The sequence below is a fragment of the Diceros bicornis genome, chromosome 22 (genome assembly GCF_020826845.1).
Source record: "Diceros bicornis minor isolate mBicDic1 chromosome 22, mDicBic1.mat.cur, whole genome shotgun sequence".
NCBI classification, from domain to species: Eukaryota; Metazoa; Chordata; class Mammalia; order Perissodactyla; family Rhinocerotidae; genus Diceros; species Diceros bicornis.
In genome coordinates this window covers 8,144,406-8,163,623 of record NC_080761.1, presented here as the reverse complement: position 1 = coordinate 8,163,623, position 19,218 = coordinate 8,144,406, and the positions used below count along the sequence as shown (strand labels likewise).

At 43.3% G+C, this 19,218-nt stretch overlaps 1 protein-coding gene across 3 annotated transcripts in view; it reads left to right on the top strand.

The window, feature by feature from the left end:
* NTRK2 (neurotrophic receptor tyrosine kinase 2) overlaps positions 1–18,656 on the top strand; it is a 350,327-nt gene extending 331,671 nt beyond the window's left edge. For all 3 annotated transcript variants that reach the window (XM_058565525.1, XM_058565524.1, XM_058565523.1), the window contains 2 exons: positions 17,437–17,595; positions 18,471–18,656. In XM_058565525.1, coding sequence (XP_058421508.1) covers positions 17,437–17,595; positions 18,471–18,656 — 345 coding nt within the window. The remainder of the gene's footprint in view (positions 1–17,436; positions 17,596–18,470) is intronic.
* Positions 18,657–19,218: the final 562 nt, after the last annotated feature.

The following is a 19,218-nucleotide window of genomic DNA, read 5'->3' as shown; positions in this document are numbered from 1 at the left end:
TTCCTCCAGCTAAAGGCCCAAGTTTTAAAATCAGGGGGACAACTGGAAAAGCCCTATTGAGCATCTTAATATAGGGTGTCAGAGATGTACAGAGAAAGGAATTTCACAGCTTCTCTCATCCGAGCATTCAAGCAGTTAATGACCTATTGGCCATTCATGTCAAAAGCTGATTACATCAAATACGAGACCCTCGTGCTACAATTCACCCTCATCTTTTCTAGACCTTCCCTTGGTGACAAGCAGCACCCAGTATTTTCCTGAGGATATCCCCTCCTCACTTGAAGACAGTGTTTAGGCCACTCCTTAGCGTGCTTCCCTCCACCTATGGTTCCCCAATGATGGATGGGGATGGTGGTGCTATTTAACGGTATGGAGAAGACAGAGAGGGGAACAGGAGTTCAAAGGGGGGAGGAAATTTGAGGACATTTAACCCTTGGGCAAGCAGAGGACACACCACCACTGGAAAGGGGAGCGGGTTGTTTAAAACTCCGATGTTCTTAAGTTGCGAACCATCTCCTCCTCACCCTGCAGTTTTCAGTTAATTTGCAGTAGCTTGTTGGTTCTGTACAAATCTTGCCCCTCTCTGGAGTGTTCTTATCTTCATCTATAAAGACAAATTCAGGGCTGAGGAGAATTGGTATCCCTGAGTCTGTGTTCTTAGAGTAGATAGTAGCACTTAAAAACCTGTTTGTGTTTCATGAAAGCTATTTCCGTAAATGGATTCAAGTAGATATTAACTAGTAAATATAGTATCCTAAATGCCTGTGATCTGGACCTAAATAGATGTTTTGGTATAAACAAATGTAATTGTCGGGGATAGAGACCTTGGAGGGAATTTGCAGAAAAATGGTCATAGGAGTTGACTAAGGGATCAAGAGGCAGGGAGGAAGACACCCAAAGAAAGATGCTAAGGGACCATCATTAAGGACTTGAGTGTGGAATCTTTTCTCTTCTCCCCTGGGGCACCACCAGGGCAGCTTTCTTCCTCAAAGGAAACTCAGATTGTTTTAGGAGTCAAAAGGTGACCTCGGCAGTGATGTGATCATATAACTAGTGGAATATTGGGGAAATAATCAGGAAGAACAAGGTCATGTGGAGGGAGAAGCGTGCAGAGACCATCAGCGTAAATCCAAATACCAAGGGGGCTATAACTCACCATCCTGAGGAACTCAGGAACACATCTGTGCTGCTGAAGGGACTGGAAGTAATAGGATCCCTCTGCTGCCCCTTCCTCCTTACACTGAAAGAAAGGGGCGGGGGCCCCACACGGTCAGACCCACTTTGTGCCCTAAATCCATCACTTCCTGCGAAAGCAAGCACTGGTTATTGCTACAGTCCAGTGATGTCATTGTCAGATTCTCTGGATCAGGTGAAGGGATTTCCTCCTGAACAGGGCTCAGAGAAAGTGGCTGATGATTGCTTTAGCTGGCTTGCACGCCTCCAGGTGGAGCTGGGGAAGTGGTACAAAGCAAGAGGCAAAAGTCAAAGAGAAAGAGGCAATATTTGTGGACTTGAAACATCTCTCCTCCATCGCCACCTTGGAACCTGATTCTGACTATGGTCTTGGGTTTCTATATCTTAGTCTCCCTACTTAGTAAATGGTAATGATAGTTAGGTTACAAATTATGTATTTGTTCTAAATTCCCATAATATTAAGTAGCTTACCTTAAAATACTATCTGATGTAGCATATTCTTTAGATATATAGGTAAAGATATAAATATAGATACAGATATGACATATAGTTATAGACACACAGCCCTCAGTACAGCTGTGACTTTACAGAAAACCCCACTGAGGATGGCCCAGGTGACACTCTACCTCCTTTCCTACCACTTACCCCCTTGCTACAGTCACTCCAGCCACACTGGCCTGCTTACTGTTCAAACGCATTGAGGTTGTTCCTACCTCAGGACCTTTGCACCAGCTGACCCCAGTGCCTGGAATGCATTTCTTCCTGATGTTTGTCTTGTTCTTTCACTTTACTCAGATGTCAGCTTAGGTATCACCAGCTCACACCTTTCTTTCTAAAAAGCATTGTCCCTCTATCCTTTCCATCCACTTACTCTTTTTTTCTTCACAGTATTTATCATCACCTGACATTATCATACGTGGATATCTGTTTATTTAGGTATGGTCTGTGTCTCCCACTAAAATGAGAGCTTCATGAGGACATGGAGCTGATTCGCATCCACATCCCCAGTGCCAAGGACCATGCCCAGCACCCCATAGGTAGCTTAATAAATTTTTTGCTGAATGAGTGAATGATACCAAAACAAATGGTTATCAACTCAGTGATTAAAAAGATCAACCTAGACTCTCTGCAATGAGGATTTGAGAATCCCAAAAATGTTATAATAGTGTTTCTTAATGTTATCTGCTGTGATGGAAATGGATAGCCCTTTGAAGATGGGGATTTGGCTTTTAGCTTAATTTCTCCAGACTTTAGTTACTCCCCAGCACTCTGGTCACAGTTTTAGGTTGCGGAGCTATGGCGGTAGGTGAGAGTGAGGGTAGCTCATGCAGGAGGCAGTGCTAATGCTAAGGGCTGGTTTGCGGTCTTCAGACCTCCTCTCATTAATCTGCCCCCTTTAACCCTCCAGCATCGAGACTAAGCGTAGGTGGTGCCATGCCAGGGGGGCTTCTGGACCAGCCTCTCCCACCTCCAGGCATCCGCCACCCCCAAGCCCCTCCTGTGGAGGAATTCTGATGGGGCTACAAGGGGCCTGTGTAAGTGGGATGGGATGGGAAGTTGGGATGGCCAATGGGACATACCACAGGGTGAGCAAAGAGAAGGGAACTCCTGGGACAGGCCACCCAGCCCTTCATCCCCTCTGACTTCTCCCAGCGCCCTAACACCCTCCTCTACCGGGGTGTCACTTCAGCTCATTAATCTCCAGCTTCCACAGCTTTTCATGATAACTGGTCCCATATGTTCATTGCTCTGTGCACAAAATATGTCTGTTTCCATTCCTTATTTACAGTTTAAAGTAGAAACGAATGCCACTCTCTAAAACAAATCGGCTACTGCCCATTTTTTCTTTTCCCCTCTGGATACCCCCTCAGCTCCAAGGGGTCTGTGCTGACAGCCCCGAGGAGGGCTGACAAGAAGCTGCCTTTTTGGCTTTAGCCCCTTGTTCGCCTTCCATACTTATTTCATACTGGATTATCTACCCACCCAGCCCATTCCCTGAGGCAGCCAGATGCAGTCATTTTACTTGACAAATATCTGTTGAGCATCCAAGCACCGACAGCGCTTCCTTCATGAAGCTTATAGTCTAGAGGCAGAGGGAGAGAGCACACACATGACCACACACGTAAGCAAGTCATTACAACTGATCGGTGCCGTGAGGGGAAAGTAAGTGGAGCTTCCCGATAGCCCAACTTGCTTTTGATGTCTAAGGATATGATATTTAAGTTAAGTCCTGATGGACAAGTGGAAGTTAGCCAGGTAAACATTGAGGAGCTGCATGTGTGAAGGACCTAAGGGGAGAAAGTGCTGAGGACATTTAGACTAAAGTGGATGAGTCACTGCAAGGAAAGAGGAGAGCAGGAGAGGAGACTAGAGAAGGAGGCGCTAGGATCAACCAGGGTTCTATCAGCCATTTTAACAACTTTTAATTTTATCCTAAAGGCAATGGGAAGTCATTGAAGAGTTTATAGCAGAAAAACAAATGATTTGATACAATTAATATTTTAAGACTATTGCTCTGGCTAGTGTATGAACAGCGGTTTGGAAAAAGCCAAGAAGGGAATCAAGTAAACCGTTAGGAGGCTGTCGCAGTAGCCCTGGGAGGGGAAGGATGGAACCAGGAGATCAAAATGGTGGTGGAAAGAAGGTGACAGATTTGAGAGGCCTTTTGAAGGAAGTCTTTGGAAGAACTTCTTAGAGTATTCCACCAGCCCTTGATGGCATAGTTCAGAACTTCCAGTAAGCGAGAAAAGTGAATTTCCTCCATGGTTAAGCCGTTGTCTCTGTCATCTGCAGCTGATGGCAATCCCTAACTGATGCACCCTCTTCATCCCTGCATTAGCTTGGTTGTGGTTTGGTGCAGCTCAGTGAAGTAACATGTGTAAAGTTCTTGGTCATGCCTCTCATGCGGAAGGCCTGCAATAAAAGGTAGCTGGATGTTAAACGTTACCCACAAAGCTGAACACAACTCAGCCATCACAGTCTCTTTAGGGCACTGTGGCCAACTCCTTCTCCTGAGAAAACTTCAATGAGGAATCAGGGCCTTGATCTTCTTTGAAAACTATCTCTCCTGCCATTTCCCAGTAGTCTCCCCCCATGTGACCCTCTGGACATAGTGGCAAATTGTGGGCATCCTCATACTGACCTGTCAGAGGAAGGAAGCTGATCAAGTTGTGGGCCAAACTGCAGCAGTGTCATGATCCACAGCCATTGTTCACGTTTCCTCTCTGGCATCGGTTCCCTGCCCTGCATTATGGTTATACAACAAGCTCCAGAGGGCAAGGAGTTCATCTCATTCAACGTTGCTTCCCCACAGTGCACATAGCACTAACCAAATACAGGTTTGTTGAAATGTACTGAAATGAAGGTACGTGAAAAGAAGCAAGATTAATGAGATATCGCATGTGGATTGGGTGTTACCACTCAAGCCATACTTTGCCAGCTGCCTCACTTGAGCCTCACAGAGAAGACACAATAAGTATCATTGTCCCCATTCTATAAGTGAAAAATTTATGGTTTAGAGGGAGGCAATGACTTTCCCTGTCACCTGGAGAGTCTTTAAGCACCAGAATAGAGCCCAGGCTTCTGATGCAGGTCACTATGTTGAACACCTCCAGGAGGGGGCATTTACGTGGACTGCAGTATGAATGGAACCCCTCCGGACTGTGCAGTGGGCAGGACTGTGCGGAATACGGGTGCAGGGTTGTGCTGTCCCAAGGCTGTTGTCTGAATGTTTCTTTTTGCTTACTTCTGGCCATTGGGCTATTTACTACCTTTTCTAGAACTTAGCTTGTTGGGGAAGGATATCAGCTTGATTGAGGCCTATGAGGTTTTATTCCTATTTAGATGTGGAGACTCTAAGACATAAGACATATTTACATTCATTTAGTTAGTAAGTGGCAGAACTGGACCAGGAAACCAGGTCTGTTGACTCCAAAACCTGTTCACTTTCTGCCACCAGAGCCTCTCAAACAGGAGTCTGGGTAGCCTTTGAACACAAGATGGTGTGTCCAGACCAGAGACCCATGAAGCCACAAAATAAACATGACCTGTGTTTCCAAAGCATCAATTTTAATAAATGATTTAGGGAACAGATCATTACTTTTTATAATGCATTATGGAGTCTAATGCAACAAATATATTAAAAGTTAAAGATAAAATATAAGACTTGAAACAAATTCCACACTTGCCGTAAGCACCTTGGACTAGACCCACAGACGTGGTCCCAGTTACTCTCCATACTCCTGGTCTTTTCCTTCTTCCTGCATTTTGGGCTGCTTTGGTGGAAAGGTTTGAGAAGCACCCAGCTACACCACGCTGATTTTCCATAACACTGAGTTGTCAATATTCACTCTGCACTGAAGAGCTGCCAGTGAGGAACTGAGTTCCAGGTTCACAATCGCAAAACAGCTGCTTCTTGTAATATGTGCATTTTATCTAGGTATATTTTATCTGTAGATATGTCTGGAGAGGTATGAGAAGGATGAGTTTTAAATGTAGGTAATGTCTGTAGCACAAAGCATGGCACACAGAATAGGTGCTCAGTAATTGAGTTAATTTTTTTTTTTGTGGTGAAGAAGATTGGCCCTGGGCTAACATCTGTGCCCATCTTCCTCTATTTTTTGTATATGGGACGCAGCCACAGCATGGCTTGATGAGCGATGTATAGGTCCGTGCCCCGGATCCAAACCTGCGAACCCCCGGGCTGCCAAAGCGGAGTGCGTGAACTTAACCACTACGCCACGAGGCCGGCCCCCAAGAGTGAATTTTATTATATTATGTCTTATCTCTCACGATCATCATAAGAAATCACAATGTCCTTTATAACCAAGGTCACAATCTCTATGCATTACGTAGATCACAGACATGGCAGAAAAGGACTTTGAGGACGTCAGGGAGGCGTTCAGAGCCCCCTGGAAAAGCGGCTTTCCCATTATTGTTACACTCACGGGGACACAGACATCAGAATGCATTTCCGTATCAGAATGAGCTAGGAGGGAAGAGGACCTTATTCATTTTGAACTGGCTCTGATGTATTAAGTCCTCATCTCAGGTTAGTGGTGGAATGTACACTCTGGCGGGGTCTTCAGTGTTAACTGACATGCTGGCATTAATGGTGGAACAGATATGTGGTGTCCACCCAGAAACCTGATCTCTCCACTTCCTGGACGTGGTGCACCCAGGGCAGCAATAATCACAGTAATCGCAGCTGGGATGGAGAGAGCTGTTTCCAATACAGTGAAGTTTTATTTTTCCTACTCTCTTGACAAATCACTGATTTCTTCCTTTTCTAAAAGCTAGCTAGAATACCAGCCTTTCTGAGTTATTTCCATAAAAACAATTTTACACTGGAATTTTGGTACTAAACCAACATAAAGCAGTCACCTTACCATAGACAATGACACGAATATATATTGCTCCTGCTTTTCTGGTTGCCTTTGCTCAGCACATGTCAGTCCCTGTTGGCTTTTTATCATCAAAAGAGGCAATGCTTTGGTCTCAAATGCTGAAGAGTCAGATGGTCTCTTGGGTCGAAAACCATGATGTGCAGGAGGCCATAAAAAGCTCAGTAATGTTGAACATTAAAATAATGGCAGTTTGATGAAATGTGTATGGTTGGACTGTACAACTTCTCATTGCTGAGAGATGTGTAAGTATTGTACACTGATCACACGCCAGGCAGTGTGCTGTATTAGTTCTTTCCAAAGGCAACGTCCTCTCATTGATCCACTTGTGAAACTCCCCATCAAGGGTGATAAGAGCTAGTGGGATGGGGGTGGAGGAGGAATCAGAGGAAGGGGGAGTGTAGGTTGTTGCTGTCTAACTTCACTTTATTGTTAAGATGAAGAATCCTTGTTTTTAGATCCAAATATGATTCCTAAACATCAGTATGATTGCAGTTTTATGCTCTACTGAGAGAAGACTTATTTGCTCCTGATTAGAACCAAATGTAAAATAAGGAGAAACTACCATCATTTCTAAGGCTGGGGCTCTTTGGTTCTTTAAATTGTAGATAGTGCACAAGCAGGGGATAATGGGACCCACGAAGGATGTCACTTGAGGTGACACAAAGTCCAGGAAGCCCTTCTGCCTTTACCTGCACATCACTAGGGGGTTCCAGGGTCTGCTCATTCTTCCTCAGCTACCACCAGGGAAACTGGGGTGGAGTGGGGGATGGGGTGATAGGCTGAGGACTGAGATGGCCCTAAGGTTTGCATTGGAAATGAGCTGAATCTGGAACAAGAGCAGGGTTAAGCCATGTGCTAAGCTCTAGAAGTAGTTGGTAATAGGGAAACCATCAAGAGTTACCTGAGAAGGCAGGGGAGGAGTGGGGTTGAGCCTCACCTGGAGACATGAAGATGCTGAAGGAGGAGCAAGAGTTGCATTCTGGACCACAACTGCACAGCTCCTAGTACAGGTAGACCTTATTGCGCTTTGCTTTATTGCGCTTCACAGATGTTGCATTTTTTACAAATTGAAGATTTGTGGCAAGTTTTGTCAAGCAAGACTATCAGCACCATTTTTCCAACAGCATTTTCTCACTCTGTGTCTCTGTGTTACATTTTGGTAATTTTCACAATATTTCAAGCTTTTTTACTATTATTATATTTGTTATGGTTTTCTGTGCTCAGTGATCTTTGATATCACTATTGTAATTGTTTGGGAACTCCACAAATCATGCCCATATAAAATGGCAAGCTTAATAAATGTAGTGTGTGCTCTGACTGCTCTACCAACTGGCTGTTCCCCCGTCTCTCTCCCTCTCCTCTGGCCTCCCTATTCCCTGAGATACAACAATAGTGAAATTAGACCAATTAACAAGCCTATAGTAGCCTCTAAGTGTTCAAGTGAAAGGAAGAGTTCCATGTCGCTCACTTGAAATCAAAAGCTAGACATGATTAAACTTAGTGAGGAAGGCATGTTGAAAGTTGAGATAGGCCAAAAGCTAGGCATCTTATGCTAAACAACTCGTCAAGTTGTGAATGCAAAGGAAAAGTTCTTGAAGGAAATTAAAAGTGCTACTCCAGTGAACATACAAATGACAAGAAAGCAAAACAGCCTAATTGCTGACATGGAGAAAGTTTTAGTTGTCTGAATAGAAGATGAAACCAGCTACAACATTCCCTTAAGCCAAAGCCTAATCCAGAGCCAGGCCCTAACTCTCTTCAATTCTGTGAAGGCTGAGAGAGGTGAGGAAGCTGCAGAAGAAAAGTCTGAAGCTAGCGGAGGTTGGTTTGTGACGTTTAAGGAAAGAAGCTGCCTCCATAACATAAAAGTGCAAGGTGAAGCAGCAAGTGCTGATGCGGAAGCACAGCGAGTTCTCCAGAAGATCCAGCGAGGATAAAACTAATGAAGGTGGCCACACTAAACAACAGTTTTTGAATGTAGACGAAACAGCCTTCTACTAGAAGAAGATACCATAGGACTTTCACAGCTAGAGAGAAGTCAATGCCTGGTTTCAAAGCTTCAAAGGACAGGCTGACTCTATTGTTCAGGGCTAAGGCAGCTGGTGACTTTAAGTTGAAGCCAATGAACATTTACCGTTCCAAAAATCCTAGCACCCTTAAGAATTATGCTAACTCTACCTTGCCTGTGCTTTATAAATGAAACAACAAATCCTGGATGACAGCATATCTGTTTACAACATGATTTACTGAATATTTTAAGCCCACTATTGAAACCTACTGCTCAGAAAAAAAGATTCCTTTCGAAGTACTACTGCTCATTGACAATGCTCCTGGTCACCCAAGAGCTCTGATGGAAATGTACAATGAGATTAATGTTGTTTTCATGCCTACTAACACAACATCCATTCTGTAGCCCATGGATCAAGGAGTAATTTCCACTTTTAAGTCTTGTTATTTAAGAAATACACTTCGTGAGGCTATAGCTGCTATAGATAGTGATTCATCTGATGGATCTGGGTAAAGTCAATTGAAAGCCTTCTGGAAAGGATTCAGCACTCTAGGTGCCATTATGAAAATTTGTGATTCATGGAAAGAAGTCAAAATATCAACATTAACAGGAGTTTGCAAGAAGCTGATTCCAACCCTCATGGATGACTTTGAGGCGTTCAAGACTTCAGTGGAGGAAGAAACTGCAGATGTGGCGGAAATAGCAAGAGAATTAGAATTAGAAGATGTGACTCAATTGCTGCAACCTCATGAGAAAACTTAATGGATGAGAAGTTACGTCTTATGGATGAGCAAAGAAAGTGGTTTCTTGAGATGGAACCTACTCCTGGTGAAGATGCAGTGAAGGTTGTTGAAATGACAACAAAGGATTTAGAATATTACATAAACTTTGTTGATAAAGCAGTGTCAGGGTTTGAGAGGATTGACTCCAATTTTGAAGGGGTTTCTACTGTGGGCCAAATGCTATCAAACAGCATCGCATGCTACAGAGAAATCGTTTGTGAAAGGAAGAGTCAATTGATGTGGCAAACTTCATTGTTGTCTTAGTTTAAGAAATTGCCACAGCCACCACAAATGTCACCAACTACCACCCTGATCAGTCAGCAGACATCAACATCGAGGCAAGACCCTCCACCAGCAAAAAGATTACGACTTGCTGAAGGCTCAGATGATGGTTAGCGTTTTTTAGCAATAAAGTATTGTTTAAATTAAGGTATGTAGATAGTTTTTATAGACATAATGCTATTGCACACTTAATAGACTACAGTATAGTATAAACATAACTTTTATATGCACTGGGAAACCAAAAAATCTGTATGTCTCACTTTATTGCGATATTCACTTTATTGTGGTGGTCTAGAACCGAGCCAGCAATATCTCCAAGGTATGGCTGTACTCAGAGCTGTTCTTGCTCCCCCAAAGTGTTCTGGAATCAGAAGGGGGAGCATTATCAAGGAGAGCATTATGGACTGAATGTTTGTGTCCCCCCAAAATTAATATGTTGAAGCTCTAGCGCCCAGTGCTGCTGTATTTGGAGACAGAGCCTCACAGGAAGTAATTAAGGTTGAATGAGGTCATAGGGTGGAGCCCCAATCCAGTAGCATTGGTGTTCTTATAAGAAGAGAGACCAGAAGTTCACTGTCTCTCTGCATGAACACAGCTCCGAACGGCCGTCCACAAGCCAGGAAGAGAGCTCACATCAGAAATCAAAATGGCTGGAACCTTGATCTTGGACTTCTAGCCTCTAGAACTGTGAGAAAATAAATGTCTATTGTTTTAGCCACCCAGTTTATGGAATTTTGTTGTGGAAGCCCGAGCTGACTAATGCAGAAAGCCTTCCCTATCTCTGAACTGATTCCACGTCAGACTTGAGGCAGAATGGAGAGAGCTCCATGTATTTGGAGAGCTGGGTCCTGGTGGAGACTCTACCACTCCTTACTGTGTGGTTTTGGGTACGTCACTTTGCCTCTGGGCCTGGAGATTCCTCATCTCTTCAGTTGGGGTAAAGGAAAATGCCTGACTTACTCCACAGGATTACTGGATCATCAAATACTTAGCATAACAACAGTAGCTAATATTTTTTGCACGTTACTATGTACTGGGCATTATTTTAACAACTTATTTATTTTTAAGTTATGTTCATTGAGGTATAATATACATATAGTAAAATTCACCTCTTTTAGCACATAGTTCTGAGTTTCGGCAAACAGTCATTTAACTGCCACCACAATCAAAATATAGAACACTGCCATCATCTCCCAAAATTCCCTTGTGCCCCTGTAAGGCAAGCACCCCCCTACCAATTCCCAGTCCCTGACAACCATAGGTTTTCTAAACCTATATTTTTCCCTTTTCAAGAACATCATATAAATGGCATCACACAATGGCACCACAGAGCTTTACTAATATCAACTTATTTAATCTTCACAAACATATTTTGGGGTAGGTACAATTATCATAGAATAAATAGACATGGAAATGCTGTGAAAAGGCAAAAAAAGTGTTATACAAACATGAAGTATTTATTATTATTGTTATTTTCATCATTTGTATTGTTGTTATTTCATGGTAGAATAAAGACAAAATCAATTCTCAATGCAAATTTTGTACTAAATTTGTCTTATCTGCTCATGTAGAATCCAAGTGCCAGAAGATAGAAATGATAGGTCTGGGACCTTCCCCCCTCACAACATGATCATTTGCCTTGATCTGGCAGGATAGAGATTTAATTATGAGAAAAAGTATTCACAAAAATATTGTTAGCAATAAGGTCCAGCATACTCTCTGACTAATCCGAAAAGACTTCGTCTTACAGCTACTAAGTCATGACCCTTGCGCCTATGGTAATGGTAAAAGAAAAGGAAAGATTTTCTAGGCTGCAAATAACAGCAATTTCAGGTGTAGTGACAATCAATCCCCACTGAAAGAGAGATGGTGACCAGGCTCTCACCAGCGCCCCTCCTGACTCAACCTGAGTGCTCATTCAGGACTTCTAGGCAACACAGGAAAGGCTGAATTTCTCCCCATGAATATCCCCTGGTTCAAAGCCACACAACACGGAAGCACTCCATCACTCTATAATAGGAGAATTCTGGTCTTCCTGGATGTGGTCATAAAGCGCCCACAGTCTGACCACAATGGTTCCAGGTTCTCCAAGGAGAATATTTTGCATAAATTGTTTCTTTCTCCTTTTTTTAACTTCACATTACAGATGCAACACATAATAAATAAGTAAATAAGGTTCAGCTATTTCTTCAAGTTTATAGCTTTCATGAATTTTTAAGGAACAGATCAGCAGAAACTGCTGAAACAAAGCAATGGGGTATAGGGTGTGTGAGGAGCTCTAGGCACCTCTTCAATATTTAATGTGGCCAAAAGCCACTGATGACTAATCATCTCTTAATGGGGCTTGACCTTTGGCCTGTGTGTTTCTCAGGGAGTAAAATGTTTGGCTTCCAAGCAAGTTATCACTCACTCACTGAGTAAATACCACAAGCGGAAAGTGGCCTCCCAGGCATCACTGGTCATTCCTGGTTGAGTTTAGAAGGCCCCAGATTAGCATTACTCACCTTTAACTCATCAGTGGTTTCAAAGCCAGCTAGGCATTTGCTCTGGATCTATAGAAAGGCTCCAGCCTGCCATTTTACCTCTCATAAACATAGCTGAGACTACGCATCACCTTGGATGGAGAATGAGTTGTGATGGGTATAAGCACAATCATTTGGGGAGATAAGGAAAGAATCAGACGAGACTGAATGCAACATTGGGATTTGAAATGGGACTGCACAAGTGAGATTTGAGAGGAATTCAAAGAAAAGGAAGCAGGAATGGATTGGGAGGGGCAGCAATAAGAATGGATGCTGTAGGAGAAGAGCAGAGAACATGATGAGGGAGCAAGGAGGATGGTAGATGCATTTTATGTGAAGCACAACAGAAGAAGAGCTAAGCTTGTCACCTCCTCTCTCGCCTCCCAGTGTACCTGGAAAATGGGTTGTGCATTACTCATTAACTTGTATTAGAGATAAAGATGCTTTGCATATTTGTAAGAAATGAGAAGAACCCAGGCTTCCAGCATGAATAGTGGTGGGATAAAGAGCTGTCTTCTACACTGTTGGTCACCAATTTATATCTACACTTTCTCAGCAAGTTCCTCGACTTCCCTAAATCCTTGTTTTCCAATGTAGAAAAATAAATCATGCTGGTTGTTAAGCCATGGGGAAATTTTCACAATTTACAACTCAATGACCTAAGGGAATGTACCAAAAAGTATTTCTTGGGTAAGAAATAAATATTGTAGTTGAACTGATTAGATGTGTCCAATTTGATTAAAAATAATAAAATCATTGATTTCTAATGCAAGACAGTTTCACCAAGAGCCTTTTAGTATTCTTTCCAGGATTTATTGTCTTAATTACCTTTCAAACAGGTAGATTTAAAGGATGCTCAGGCCCAGGTATTTGAACTAGAACACAGTTGTTATTTTTGTTTTTAATCAGATCATCCTATACATGTCACCATCAAAATTATGAGGCGTCATGGAAATAAACATTAACAGCTAAATAAAGAGTTCTTATCTTAATTTGTTTTAAAAAAACAGTATCCATTATTTTCCCTAACTTGATTTATAACTGTGGAATTTCTTTTTGGTCATGGGTCTCAGACGTCGTTCTGATTAGCTTCGCTGATTTAAGCAAGTTGCAATGATTAGTAGCCATGATCATCCAGTCCTTTTCTTTTTCATAGTGTAACTTTTTTCTTTACTCCCTGTCCTTTGTCTCCAGCCCCAGAAGATATGTGATGCGGTCACCATCTGTAGAACAATATTCCCTCATATTATGCATTATGATGTCTTCCTAGATTGCATTCCCAGATTAAATAGTTCCAGGTCTGCGCCATAGACTCCCCCATCTACCTTACAGATGGCAAACTGAGGAATGACTGGATTTCTCACACAGCTCAGAGAGCTCTCAGATTCCTGTCAACGCCAGTATTTTTGGTTGCATTTTAAAAAGTCACAAATTTCATTAAATGGTTCTTATTTGTAGCATGAAATAGGTGAGACTGTTTCTGTCCCTGTAATCTAAGTCTTAGTTCTATCAAGAGTTTAGAGGAGTTATTGGAGGATGGATAGGAAGGTAGTCAACACTGATCTCTTTGAAAGAACACATTGAAGATTCCTCCCTAAATATCAGCACTCACAAAAAACCCACTTGAAGATGTAGTATGCTTACCAACCTACTCCCTCATGCCCCACCAGACACAACTGATTAACGTCCATCCCTCTTGAGGCAAGTGACCCGTTAGCAAATTAAGGGATTGACTGCAGTGTGACCAGGCCTATACTAAGGGGCGCTGGACATCTTGGTGCTTAGAAAAGTCACTGAGCTGTAGCAGGGAGGAAGAGGTCCTTGAAATGGTGGAACTTGAGCTTGTCTTGAGGAGACCTTCGAGAAGTAGATAGCAAGGAAAGGAGATCAAACTTTCCAAGAGGCATGAGTAGGTTTGGCCTGGGTAAGGAGCCACATGGAGGCTTGCTGGCTGAACACAGATCATGTGTTAGAGCTTGAAGAAGCTGGAAACACAGAGTGACCCATCAGAGTGACTACAAGATGTCCAAGAGGGAGGAGTTATGTGTATGGCTTTAGGTAAGCTACTTAAATTCTCTGAACTTTGGAGGCATTATTTGTAATTTGAAGACAAGCCAGTATCTACCCCAGAGGGTAACTGTTGGGTTCAAGCGAGATCATTGGGTAGAAATTGTTTGTAAAGGTGAGGTATTATGTGTTGATGGATGACTGTGGTGGCAAAGTGGTGTTGGGTGATTACAGAACCACAGCGTTTTGTGCTAGAAGTAACCAAGAGCTGGTCTAACCTGTCACATTTTATCAATAAGGAGATAAGCCAGATCTAAGGTGACTTACCTAAGCTAGTTAATAGCACAGCAGAAACTAGAACCCCAGTCTTCTGTGTTGAGGAGAATAAAAATTGCAAGTCCAAGTCCACTCCCATCTCACTGGATTTCCCATCTTGCATCAGTTCAATCTGGTGAGTTTAGTGACAAGCATGCGGCCTGACCCGACTTGACACTGGAGCACCTCTCAGGCGCTGTGGTGTAGCCTGAAGTCAAAGCAGCGGTTCTGACTCCCAGCGTCATACTGGAGATCACATTCCACCTCACAAATATTTAAGCAAGAGTGTAAGGGCAAATTGCCAGGTAGCACAACATAAAACAAATGTCTCATTGAGTTTGTCGCTGCCCAGTTTGTGGTTTGTGAGATCCAAAATCCATCCAGTGACTGTGACTGGAATGTGACAGTAATTCATAACAACAGTAACGGTTTTTTTTTTTTTGGTCTACTGTTGTGACATGCTCCAAAATCCTGAGAAAGGGCTGTAAAAGAAATGTTCAGAAATGTTCTAAACGGGTTTAGAAAACTTGTGAACCCTGTCTGAACTTTTGTTAGATTCCCCCACCACTCACCCGTTTGACATCAGGACAAGGAAAGCATTATTTATAACAGCATGTGTGAAATCCCAGACGGGATTCTTGAAAGAATTAAAGTGAAAAATCTGTCCCAAAGAGACTGCAAGCATAAAATAAATGATCAGGTGGGAAAACATGTAAATCAAAATTTGAATCTTTTTTCTCCTTTAAACAAAACAGGAGCTTTTTCTTTGGCCATTAGCAACACAGGACAGACAACTTGGCAGAGTAGGTATGGCAATCAGAGGAGCCTCAAGCCCTTGTCACTGCAGAGTGATGAGTCTGGGAGAGTCTCGTGTGTTGCCTGTCCTTAACGTCTCCAGAATGGCTGCTTCTCATTGAGAAAATAAGATAGTAAAGGCTATAGAGAAGGAAGTAACACCTTGAAAGCATTTAGTGCATTAAAATTTAGAAAGCACTTTTGCAAATATTGTCTGCTTGGGTATTTCCCTCACGATAACCCTGGGAGGTGTTTATTGGTACCCACATCTTATAGTTGGAGACACTAGGACATAGAGAGGGTTGTCCAAGATTACCAAGCTAGGAAATAGCACACTGGAGAGTGCACCGGAACCTGGAGTTTCCAATGGCATGAATCGAGTGTCGTCTGCTGCACACCAGCTGGGAATGCACAAGGAATATGGAAAGCCTGGGCTCTCGCTAGGTTAACACACCCCAGAGTGTGTTTTTAGCTGTCCGGTTCTAGGAGATGCATGTAAGTGGTTCTCTGTCTCTGTCCCTCTCCCCCACAAACACATTTCAAATTAGTTTGCCATCAGCATCCTTTCTGGCTGGTGAGTGCCTCTGTCACATGGCCTGTGTTTTGAATACCAACCTTGATGGTGAGTATGGTCATCACCTTCAGGCAGGCCCAGGCAGCTCCATGAGGGAAATCTGTGCTCACTGAACAGTGACTACCTGTCACTGTGGGATGAGAAGCAAGTGAGGAAATCGAAAGCTGATGGAAGGCAACTAGCCTCTACTTAGTGTACGAGCTTTTGGTATATTTGAAGCTGACCAGAAAAGATATGGGGGCACCCTAACCCTGAGCCAGCAAGCTGTGTCTCTACCTGTCAGATTTGGAGTCATCATGCAGAGAAGAATAGAAAAAAAAAGCCCACCCCTTTTATCCCCGTGCTGTCTTTGATGCTAAGAGCATCATTTGAAATCACCAAGCACATTAGACATCTCTGACTCTCTCCGCTCCGTGGGCTCTGGAGTTGAGCAGCATTTTTCAGGCACTCGTAGTCCATTTCCTTCCTTTAATGAGTCAGAAATTGATATTGAGATTTATAATTGGGCAGAAATTCTATGTGGCGTTAGTCTCAGGACACAGGGGCTGACAGTCGTCATCACTGAGGTCTCACTCCTGCCGTGAGCTCACATGCTGCCCAGGTCAGGCATGGCCTTCGGGCTGGCAGTGCTGGGTTCACCAGCATGGGAAGTGAGACCCACCACCCATAGGACTACTGTGCAGAAATCTGATCATAGTGTTAAAATCAGACAGTCTTGTTGGGCTACAAATCTGAAAATGGAGTTTGTAACCTTTCTCCAGGAATCAGGAAATCATAAACAAGTCTCCTTTGTCAAACAAAGTCCTCTCTGCCTGTGGTGATACTCTTGCCATCCAATGCCTCAGCTCTGGTGTTTTTACTAAAATGAGCTTTTCAGAAGTCGTACTTATTTATTTGTTTTTGAAAATAAGCCCAGTTGCAGTGGCCTGCAGTAGAGGAAAGTCCTGAGCTCTGAGTCCAAAGACCTGACTTTGTGTCCATAGCAACCTGAACCTCAGTTGTCTCATCTGTAAAATGGGAATAATTTCTGCCCTGCCCATCACTGGATTGTGGCGAGGGTGTTCGAAGCAGCACTGTGCCTCAACCTCACACCTTAAAGCAGAAGGAAGCTCTGGCCTTGCTAGGAAGTAGAGTCACTTGGTGGGCCATTTTGGATGCAGAGCCCATTACTTGTCATCCTGGTCAAAGTTATCTTGTTAATGAGAAGACTGGGTCATCCTCACACCAGAAAGTTCATGTGTGTTTTTTTTATCCAAGAAGAACATCCACCCAGTTGTCATCTCTGCTCTTGTCTAGTTTCAAGAAAGAGAGAACTGCAAATACCTGTAATGTGAAAAAAATATTTTGACCATTCTTTGCCCTCTATCTCTGTTGCTTGAGATTGTAAAGAAATCATATTTCCCTTAAGTGTTTATAACCAATTAAAATTAATAAATACAAATAAAGGAAAGGAAAAAATGTCCCCTACATCTCTCTTCCACACTTTTTTCCCTGAGGGTGGGAACTTGGTTTTGGGGTGACTGACGCCTCCTTGTTGCCCCTTTTTCGCCAGGTCGGTGGCCACACGATGCTGCCCATTCGCTGGATGCCTCCAGAGAGCATCATGTACAGGAAGTTCACCACCGAAAGTGACGTCTGGAGCCTGGGGGTGGTGTTGTGGGAGATCTTCACATACGGCAAACAGCCCTGGTACCAGCTGTCCAACAATGAGGTACGCAGTGGGCCGGCAAGATGCCTCCAAAGGCCGAAGCCGAGAGGAACCCCTCCGCTGGAAGTCAGGCCACTATCTTAGGGGGCTTTGTTGGGAGCGGCACCACCCCAATGGCCTGCTGGGTACCTAACTGTACAGCTCTCCCCAGATTTAAGAGTCCTAGAGAAGAAGAGCAGTGTTTGCTGACACGCCTGTGATTCTCTGGTGATGGGACTGAGGAATCACTGTGTGCTGCTCGTCTAGTAAATTAACAGCAGAGGTGGCAGCCCTGCACTCTTAGTGTCCAGCTAGCTTTTTGGTCTTGTTCCAATAGGGTTTCAAGTTTCTTTCCTTTTTGCACATTTCACTAGAACATTTACTTCTAGTGAAAAACTCAAGCACTTTGTTTTCCTATTCTAATCCTTTCACAAATCTGTCTGTATTTGAGGCATAGCTTCTTTGTGAGGTACCTAATATCTATCTTCAGGGCCACATCTGTCTTTCCATATCCAATTCCATTATCCAAAATGGCCACCCATGTCTATAGCCCCAGCAAGTTTCCCTCGTCAGTCAGCGCCCTGACACAAAAGTGACCCAGGTTCCATCTCAGGACAGTAAGACTGAAACACACTGGATTCCAGGGTAAGGTTTGGGAGAATTCCATATAGATAAATTATTTCTCTACCAGTCTGGTGAAATCATGTGGCTTGAAAAACAGATATAAGCCAATCAAATTAACCATGGTATACCAACCTATAACAGTTGCTCTCTTCCTTCTGAAAAAAGGAAACACTCAGTGGGTTTCTTTCAAGCAGTCCTCTCTGTGCTGACATTGATTTTATCTGCCTGGTTTTACCCTCCCGTCTGATCCTGTCTTTGCTCTCCGTCCCATCCAGGTGATAGAATGCATCACTCAGGGCCGAGTCTTGCAGCGACCTCGAACGTGCCCCCAGGAGGTCTACGAGCTGATGCTGGGGTGCTGGCAGCGCGAGCCCCATATGAGGAAGAACATCAAGGGCATCCACACCCTCCTTCAGAACTTGGCCAAGGCATCTCCGGTCTACCTGGATATTCTAGGCTAGGGTCCTTTCCCCCAGACCGATCCTTCCCAAAACACCTCCTCAGATGGGCCGAGAGGATGAACGTCTTTTAACTGCCGCTGGATGCCATCCATCTGCTGTTCTTCACTCTGACAGCATTCACAACAGAGACACCGAGAAGCTTTCAGAGGGAAGCAGTGTGTACTTCTCCATCCGTAGACACAGTATGGACTTCTTTTTGGCATTATCTCTCTCTCTCTTTCCATCTCCCTTGGTTTATTCCCTACTTTTTTTTTTTTTTTTCTTTTTTTTTCGTCTTTCCTGCTTCACAGTCCTTACCCTTCCTTTTTGAATCAATCTGGCTTCTGCGTTACTATTAACTCTGCATAGACAAAGGCCTTAACAAACCTAATTTGTTATATCAGCAGACACTCCAGTTTGCCCACCACAACTAACAATGCCTTGTATTCCTGCCTTTGATGTGGATGAAAAAAAGGGAAAACAAATATTTGACTTAAACTTTGTCACTTCTGCTGTACAGACATCGAGAGTTTCTATGGATTCACTTCTATTTATTTATTATTATTACTATTCTTATTGTTTT